Source organism: Danio aesculapii, chromosome 22 (genome assembly GCF_903798145.1).
Source record: "Danio aesculapii chromosome 22, fDanAes4.1, whole genome shotgun sequence".
Taxonomy (NCBI): Eukaryota; Metazoa; Chordata; class Actinopteri; order Cypriniformes; family Danionidae; genus Danio; species Danio aesculapii.
Genome location: NC_079456.1, coordinates 15,008,017 through 15,018,133, shown reverse-complemented (window position 1 = coordinate 15,018,133; position 10,117 = coordinate 15,008,017). Strand labels below are relative to the sequence as shown.

Here is a 10,117-nt window from a genome sequence, read left to right as displayed (position 1 = left end):
TTTATATTTATTTAATTAATTTATATATTTTTTTATTTGGTTGTTTTGCTTTTATTTGTTTATATTTAGCTTGACATGTTTTTTGTTTGTTTATTTAATTTTTGTTTGTTTATATTTAGCTTATTTAATATGTTTATTATATGTTTATTTATTTATTTTTTTTCGTATTTGGTCCTTTGCTTATATTGTTTGATGTGGGGGTATTGATTAGTTTGGCTTATTGTTTTGTTTTGTGGTCTTTAATCTGGAGTTTTTGCTTTTGTCTTGTTTGGTTCATGTTTTTGTGCTTTCTTTATCTATTTTCTTTTTTTTTATTCATCTATTTAACATTTTCGTTAAATTTTTGTTTGAATTTAGTTGCTTACTTGCTTGTTTGGCTTTTTAAAATGTATTTATTAGTATTAACCCACTTGGGATGTACCACCACAGTCACAAAATAATAGCAAAAAAAAAAACATTAATTGAAGGGGAGAAAAATAACATTAAAGCAACAGCCAGTATCAATCCAGTCACAAGTGTCTTCAAGTGTACAATCCGATAAAAAATATTTACATTTTTTTTCAGGTCCAGAGGATCAGGTCCTCTATGTGGCGAATGACACTGAAATCCGCAGTTTTGTGTATCCCTACAACCAAACTCACGGGCACACTCAGCTCGCCAAGATCTCTGACAGTGCGCGTATCATCGGCTTGGACGCACTTTTCCACCATCACAAGTTTGTTTGGGCCACTCAGTTTAATCCTGGCGGGATGTTTTACAAAGACCTGCAGGACAGGAGTCCAGACACAACAAACAGTGGCGTCATAGTGAGTCCAAAAATGCCAATTCTCTTTTCACATCCAGCGGCCATTGACTCTGAAATTAGTATGGAAAAGTCACACCTAAGTGATTGGTATTTTTATTTAGTTTTTATGGTTTGATGTGTTTGTTTATTTTTTAGTTAGTTGTATGTTTGTTTCTTTCCCTTTTTAATTTAATTCTGTTTGATTGATTGTTTATTTTTTGTGTTTGTTTGTTTGTTTGTTTGATATAAATATTTTTATTGGTTGAATGTTGGTTTGTTTATTTCCCTTAATTAATTAACAAATTTTGTATTTATCTTTTATTTGTATTTATGTTAGTTTTTTTTATGTTTTATGTGGTGTTGGTTGGTTTGTTTGTTTGTTTGTATGTTTGTTTGATTATAGTAATCTTTGGTTTGTTACTTTTGCTTTATTTATGTGTGATTTTGTTGTCATTTTGCTTCACCTAGACTTTGATCTTAGTTGTTTTGTATTTTGTTTGAAATGCTTTTTTGATGTTGTCCTTCTGCTTGGCCTATTTTTTGACACATTTTTAAACTCTTTCCTTTGACTTTGTTTTTGTTTTGTTTTAGTTGTTTTTTTAATATATTGTTTGTTAAAATATCATGCTTACTATTTTTTATTATATTTGAAAATAAAAAGCACTACTCGAAAGAACCAACATATAACAATATATAAAAGTCTATTACAATTGTTATTTATTTATTTTGCAGTAGTTTTTTATTTTTATTTAGTTTATGGTTTGATGTGTTGATTTATTTTGTTAGTTGGTTGTGATATTTATTTATGTTCTTGTTTGTTTGTTTGTTTTGTTATTTTTTTAATAAGTGGATTGAACTTTAAAACAAATAAACTGCCATACAACTTATATTTCCTCAGAAACTAGCTTAGTAAATTCATCCTTTTTGAAGCTCTATTGACTCTACTTGCAGTGTCCAGATTTTCGGAGGCCCAGAGACATTTCAGCCGACTGGGTGACGGGAAACCTGTACTGGACGGATCATTCACGAATGCACTGGTTCAGCTACTACACGGCACACTGGCGGAGACTTCGATACTCCATCAACGTGGGACAGCTAGGAGGCCCAAACTGCACACGTCTCATCACCGATATCGACGGAGAGCCTTTCGCCATCACCGTTAACCCTGTACGGGGGTAAGTGACCTTTTTTTTTTTAAATATATGTAAGGTATGTCTGTCTATATACGGTCATGGTCAAAAGTATTGGCACCCTTGTAAAATGTGAGGAGTAAATGATGAAATATTTCTGCTTCGTTTATCCTTTAATCAAATAAAGTAAAACACATTACCACTTATTGAGATGAAATGTAAAAATTTAAATTAAACCGCAGTGGGCAAAAGTATTGGCACCCCTAAAAAAATTGTAAAAAGTCAAATATCTTAGAAGTAAATGTTCATTTATACTAAGTGTGTTTATTTTGTCATTTTGACCATGACTTTATCAGTAATATATGGTTTTTGTGGTGTTTTTTTTAAGGATGGTGTATTGGACCGTAATCGGCGATCACTCTCACATTGAAGAGGCTGCTATGGACGGGTCGATGCGTCGTGTTTTGATCGCGAGGAATTTGCGGAGACCGACAGGTGAGGATGTGACACTCCACTGTGTTTTTCTGATATAAAATATGTAACTAGCATACACCAAATCTTATTCTGCAAATGTATCTGCAGCGGGGGAAAAAAAGGCTTTTTAAGAAGATCACTTTAAGTTGTCTGAAATTTTAATGCATCAGAAAGTATGAAGTTTGAGTTGAAGTGTTTTATATGTGCAATATTCATGTGGAATTTATTTTTACTCGTATTCTGCTATACAATGTGTGTATGATGTATAATGACCAAGTGACAGCCAAAATATACATAAAATAACATTTATTCCAATTTTATTCACATTGTACACACAAAAAAAGTGTTTTATTTTGTCATTAACCCTTTAACGGGCATCATAACCACCAGGTTGACCTTTTATCCATAGGTTATCATTATCATTTTAATTGCTTATTAGTATTTATCAGAGTTGTGTCAGCATATTATTTAATATATATTAGTTGGGCCAAAAAATATTTTCAAGGAGTGCACCTTAAAGGGTTAAGATTTTATTTTGAGACATTGTTTTGCGTAACTCGACAGCCATCTTGGATTATTATACAGTTATAGTTTTGTTCATCAAACTAGTTTTAATGATCTTTTATATTTATCTTTTGTTTTGCATATTTAGATAATATTGTAGTTATATATTTTGTATTTCATTCATTCATTCATTTTCTTTTCGGCTTTAGTCCCTTTATTAATCCGGGGTCGCCACAGCAGAATGAACCGCCAACTTGTCCAGCACGTTTTACGCAGCGAATGCCCTTCCAGCAGCAACCCATCTCTGGAAAACATCCACATACACTCATTCACACTAATACACTACGGACAATTTAGCCTTCCCAATTCACATGTACCACATGTCTTTGGACTGTGGGCGAAACCGGAGCACCCGGAGGAAACCCACGCGAATGCAGGGAGAACATGCAAACTCCACAAAGAAACGCCAACTGACCCAGCCGAGGCTCGAAGCGACCTTCTGGCTGTGAGGCGACAGCACTACCTACTGCGCCACTGCGTCGCCCTATTTTGTATTTTAACTAATTAATTTATTTTTGTTTATTTCTATTTTTAACCATTTTTTATCATTCATGTTTACATGTTGTATTATATATACATGTGTTTATATACATGTGTGTGTTTAATTAAATAAATAAATTACAAACTTTATAAACGTGTTTATAGTTTGCATTTTATTGAATTTATTTTAGCTTTTGATTTAGATTTTTGTTTGTTTTTATTTTGTTCGTATTACTGTTAAAATACTTAAATAACATAAATAATACTTAAAGCAAAACTTCAAAAAAGTTAAAAGTGTTGTATAAGTGAATAGTAATTTGTTTTGTGTGTTTTTAGGACTCGCGATTGATTATTACAATCAGCGTCTGTACTGGGCTGACTCTGAACTCTCTCAGATCGGGAGCGTGCGCTTCGATGGCTCTGATTCACTGGTGGCCATCAGCAGTCGACACGGTGAGTTTTACAAAATTGCACAATGTTCAAAATCCATCTCTGTAAACACAATCATCTTCAGCTCCTGCAAACACTCCATCTCACCGTTTGAAGAGCTGCAGATGCTAAGCTGAAGATCTGAGCTGCTTCTTTTACCGCACGACTTTCAGCTTTATAGAACCTCACCAGATTTACATTTAGACTATGATGGAAAAATGCTTTTTTTGAGAAAGCAAAGAGTTGAGAATGATTTGAATTTAAACATCCTAAGACTAAACCTACTAAAACAGTACATACTGTAGTTTGTTTTTATGGTAACTCAGAATGTGCTTTTATTGGCATTAGCATGTTGCTAAGCTAATCTAGAAATATTTGAATATATATATTAGAGTAGTCCTTATTTGTTTAATTCAGCATAGGTTTGATGTTAACATGTCACTAAAATTGTTAGCATATTGCTACCTAAAAAGTAAAAGAGATTGCTAATGAGTAAGAGGTTTAAACGATTATAGTTTAATACAATATAAACGCATTCAGTCTCATGAAAATGTTTATTTATTTTTATTTTATTATTTTTTTATTTGTTTTGTTTGGTTCTGTGTTTGCATTTTGTTTATTTGTTTGTTTTGTTTTTGTTTAGTTCTTTTTTTGTTTGATGTTAGCATATTGCTATGCTAATAAAGTGACACAAGGACACTTTAAACACGGCACAAGCAAATATAAAGTTACAATTTGGTGTTATTATTGTGTTGTAACCTATTTTATTAATAATTATATGAAATATCTTTAGAGTCGCTGTTTCATTCAACTCACCTGCTATCTTGAATGAGCTGAATAGTCATTGCAGCATTTTCTGGTATTACTTTGCTTAGTAAACATCAAATATATACATAGACAGCTACTTCCCATGTTAACTCAGCAGGATTTTTTATGTATTAGCAAATCAACACACATTTGGTTTTAGTAGAGTATGACGTTAGCATGTTGTTAAGTTAGTCATAGAAAATGTTAAATGAAATGTTTTGGAAAGTTAAAATTAGGTTTGATGTCAGCATGTTGCTAAGCTGTTAGCATGTTGTTAAGCATACTTTTTAAAAAGTAAAAGAGATTACAAAATTTCCGAAATTTAGTTTGAGTCTGTGATTCCATTTTGTTTATCTCTGTGTTTTTTGCCGTATTGGTTGTGAAGTTTTCATTTAGTTGTGTGCTTTATTTTGCTTTAGAAATGTTTAGACAATTTTTTTTTTGTCTGAATGATAGTTTGATTTTAGGATGTTGTTAAGCTGAATAAATGTTTTGCAGTCTTTATTTGTTTAATTCAACATGGGTTTGATGTCAATATCTTGCTAAGATGTTAACATTTTGCTAAGATGTTAGCATGTTACTAAGTTTACTTAAATAGTAAAAGAGATTGCTAATGAGTGAGTTACAAAGGGTAAATTGATTATAGTTTAATACAAAAGGATATAAAAGTATTCAGTCTCAAGAATTAGTTTTATTTGAATCATTTTAATATTTTGTTTGGTTCTGTGTTGGCACTTCATTTATTTCTGTGTTTTGTTGTTGTTTATTGTTAGTTTTTTTTATTTTAATTTACTTTTTATTTATGCTAGCATGCTGCTATGCTATTAAAGTGACAACTATGCATTAAACACACTGTACAAGCAAATATAAAGTTACAACTTGGTGATATTATTGTGTTTTAACCTATTTCATTAATAATTATATGAAATATCTTTAGAATCGTTATTTCATTCAACTCACCTGCTTTCTTGAATGAGCTGAATGATCATTGCAATACTTCTGAGATTACTTTGCTTGGTAAACATCAAAAATATACATAGATAGCTACATTCCATGTTAACTTAGAAGGATTTTTCTGATTAGGTATAGCAAATCAACGCACATTTTGTTTAAGTATGGCGTTAGCATGTTGCTAATCATTGAACATTTTAAACGAAATGTTTTAGAAAGTTGTCCATTTTTATTTAATGTAGCATGAGTTTCATTTTTTCCATTTTTTTTTCTTTTTTTAACATATTGTTTTTTAAATGTTTACTTAATTCTCTGTTTTAATTTGCTTTAGAAACATAGACATTTTTAGCCTATTTGTTCAGTCTGGGGTGCGTTTTCTCAAAACTAAGCTAGCTTAGCTAACTAAGGTCGCAAGTTCCGTCATTACAAAGATAGTTTGTTGATTTGCTGTTTCCCAAATCCGTCGCTCCAACGAACATTCGCGAACTGTGTCGCAAACTTGAGCACTCGCAACTATACCTCTGGAGCTGTAGTTAGAAACATAGTTCCTGGCTGTGTTCTATTCCCACTTATCCCCCCTATGCCCTATTCATTTAGAACATTCTAACATTCAAAGTTGAAATTATGAAAAGGTCAAAATACTTCTCTAAAGAAGTAGTTACTCCGCCCTGTTTAGAGCGTCATTCTGGGCGTTTTACATTATAACTAACATGGTTCAAGTGATGGATCTGCGACAGAGAAACTATGCGTTTTGGGAAACATTCGTCACTACATCGTTCTTTTCCCAAAAGATATATCGTACCATGATAGTTCAGCTGCAAGTTATGTCGTTTTTTGGGAAACGCACCCCTGATCTATAGTTTGATGTTAGCATGTTGCTAAGCTAATAAAATGACACAAATGCACTCAAAAAAAACAAAGCTCAAGTAAATATAAAGTTATAATGTCGATGTTTTCACCTATTTATTAATAATTATGTGAAATATATTATGAGTCTTCCCCGTACTGGGTTGCAGCTGTAAGGGTATCTGCTGTGTAAAACAAATGCTGGATAAGTTGTCGGTTCATTCTGCTGTGCAACCCCTGATGAATAAAGGGACTAGGCCGGAGGAAAATTAATAAATAAATGAATATTAAGAATCGCCCTTTTTGCTAAATCCTGTCCTGGATTACATTTTCCATTAAGATCATAAAATGTTGCAGTGTTTTCCTCCGGGTGCTCCGGTTTCCCCCATAGTCCAAAGACATGTGGTACAGGTGAATTGGGTAGGCTAAATTGTTTGTAGTCTATGCGTGTGAATGAGTGTGTATGAATGTCTCCCAGAGATGGGTTGCAGCTGGAAGGCCATCCGCTGCGGAAAACATGTGCTGGATAAGTTGGCGGATCATTCCGCTGTGGCAACGATGGATTAATAAAGGGACTAAGCCGAAAAGAAAATGAATGAATGTTGCTTAAAAATTCTGTTCACATAGGGCACATGCTAAGTTTCACAACAGAATATTTCAGATTCAGTTAAATAAATGTAAATATTCTGGGCATGTGTTGCGTTTTTCTCCTCGCTGACATTTCTCCTCTTTTGTTTTGCATTATTGAATCTCCATTTGTCCTCAGACTCACGCATGGATCATATTAATTGCGAGTGAACGACAGAAACAGTTTAATCTGGTCTGGTTTGCTTTGTTTCAGGCATCTCTCAGCCCTTCCGCATCGACCTGTTTGAGGACTACATCTACGGGGTGAGCATGAAGCACGACGTCTTCAGGGTTCATAAATATGGGAAACTGCCCACCGAGAGGCTCAGTCTGGGAGTGGAGAGATCATCCAGTGTCCTGGTTTTCCATCGGTACAAACAGCAGGAAGGTGAGACTCAAATAAAAAAAAAAAACAATGAAGAAGATTTTTGCCACCCTTTAGTCAACATTTGTTTTACATTATGCAAGACACTGCGGAAACAGAGTAAAAAATATCACCATTCTTTCCAAGGTGATTGATTACATTAATTAACTGTTTCTGTATTTTGAGGTTTCTATTTATTTAAGGTTGTGAATTGCATTATGAGACCTTGATTTCTGTTTTGACAACTTTTGATGCTGAAAATTTAACTCCACAGCTTAACAAAATGACTTTTGTTGACATTTGAAAATGTACTGGCAGTTTATTAAAAGGCTTTTGTAATATACAATACCAACTCCGACAATACATCACTTTACACTATTAAAAATGTTCCTAAAAGTCATTTTTTCCCAAATTTTTAAGGTTAAAAGTTGTCAGAAGAAAGATCAAGGTTGCATAATGCGATTCAAAAACATAAATAAATGGGGAAAAATAAAAAACATGAATCACAAAATATGAAAAACTGCTAGTTTAGGGCTATTTTTCACAGTGTGGCGAGTTTTCTAAAATGTTATGTTTAAGTATGAAAATAAGGCAGTATTTTTATAAATATGCGCTTAGTTGTATAAAATAATTAATGATATAATGCATAAACATAATAATGAAAATCATAACAACACTAAAATGAAGTCAGGTTTTAAATTCTGGTACACATAGATGGGTTTTAGGAATGTCTTTTAATTACTCCATAATCAATGAAATACTGTGAACAGCCAGAGAGAAATAAAAATTCCCATTTTCTACATAAAACAAGGTTGTATATCATCATAATGAACAAATCCCTTTCAGAATACAGATATGAATAAAAGTGTGCAGTTACAGTAGGTGTATGCGAAGCTGCTTAACATGTGTATTTTGATTGAAATTTACAGACACAACTGATAAATTGTGATAAAAGCATGTATTTTGGATTTTGTCTTGACATTAGACTAAAAAAAGGTGTTTTTGCTTGTAGTATCTCACTTAAAAAACAAATGAAAACATTTTTTATGCTTAAAGTCTTGTTTGGAAAAGCTTCAGATTGAATAATGAATGCAGATCTTTCCTTAGGACATTACTATGTGGGGTTTTGGCAGTAGATGGAGTTTAATTTGAGTGTTTATGTGAGTGAGATCTTACTGGACTTCTTGTCTTTGGGCAGTAGAGCTTATTATGTTCACATATTACCATCAGGTGGTTTATTATAAAGTCAGCGGAGCTAATCAGATGAATGAAATGTTTGCTTTTGGTTGGAAAGAAAACATGGAGGTTGAGTTGCAAGTCATGAAATCATATTCTGACCATGCTCAATTTTTAAGTAATGAGTTTATTTCGCAATTTGATGAGAGCTATGTGAAAAAGTACATTATCTGATCAAGAAAAACCTTAAGAAAAATCATAATACGTAACTTTTACCAAAATAAGTTACAGATGTATAAAACTGAATGTAAACAGAAGTATTTTTTTTTATCTAACTGTAAAAATGTAGTTGGAAAATATTGAATTATTTTATAGTCAATGCATGCGATCACACCGGTGTGATTAGAATTTTCAGTATGTTACATGATCAGCTGCTAAATCAGTGTTTTCAAACAGACTTAAATATATACATGATTACCTGTGAAACATTGTAAAATACACTCTGATGTCTCTGGAGATGGATATAAAACTTATTTTTAAATATAAATGTTACATCAGATACACACTATTTAGGTTAATAGAATGTTCACTCTATTCTTCTTCCATGCAGTTAAACAATCACTTACTTTAATGTATTTCAAGAGAAGATGATAAATTAGCTCTGATCTCTCCCCTGCTGTTATGAAGCGGACAGGAGACAGAGGTAAGGAAACGTTAGGGTGTTTATTGAATGACAACAAGGAGCACATGAAGGATAGCCAGGAGGATCAGGAATGATGTTGGGGTCTTTTCCTCCGTGGCTGGGTAACAGGAATACACGAGGATGGACAGCACACACCAGATACAGCTGACAGAGGATGACACAGACTTGGAAGGACTGGAAGACAGGACGATTCGGGAGGACCAGGAAGACTAGGAGGAATACAAAGAGAACAGGTAAGTAAATCGTTTGTTTAGCTGAGGATGACTACGCTGAGTGGTCGCTCAGTTGTCCGCTTTCGTCGAGACGAGCCCGGACAATGAGCGACTGGAGTGCTGTGCTTTTATCTGGTGCTCGTGAATGTGATGCAGCTGTGTGCTCATTAGAAGTCAGGTGATGGTGATCTTCGTGAGTGGGGGTCGTGAGAGCCTGACCAATCCATGACAGTACCCCCCTCCCCAGGGCCCGCTCCTGAGGGCCGACACCTCCGACGCCGTGGTGGTCTCCCTCTGCCTCTAGGCGCTGGGAACTCAGGGTGGCTCTCATGAAACTCCACCATGAGACTAGGATCGAGAATATCAGCTCTGGGAACCCATGTCCTTTCTTCGGGGCCGTACCCTTCCCAGTCCACCAGGTACTCCAACTGGCCACCACGACGTCGGGAACGCAAGATCTCCTTCACTGCGTAGACGGCTCCTTCTTCTAGGAGCAGTGGAGGAGGGGGTTCCTCTTCGTGGTCAGGCTCTGTGGAGGGAAGAACAGGATCGTGATAGGGTTTCAGGAGT

At 34.3% G+C, this 10,117-nt stretch overlaps 1 protein-coding gene across 1 annotated transcript in view; it reads left to right on the top strand.

Moving 5' to 3' along the window:
- The window catches only part of lrp1ba (low density lipoprotein receptor-related protein 1Ba), a 407,482-nt gene that overhangs the window by 366,096 nt on the left and 31,269 nt on the right, over positions 1-10,117 (top strand). The window contains 5 exon segments of the mRNA XM_056448564.1: positions 565-806; positions 1,736-1,959; positions 2,303-2,409; positions 3,769-3,885; positions 7,307-7,480. Coding sequence (XP_056304539.1) covers positions 565-806; positions 1,736-1,959; positions 2,303-2,409; positions 3,769-3,885; positions 7,307-7,480 — 864 coding nt within the window.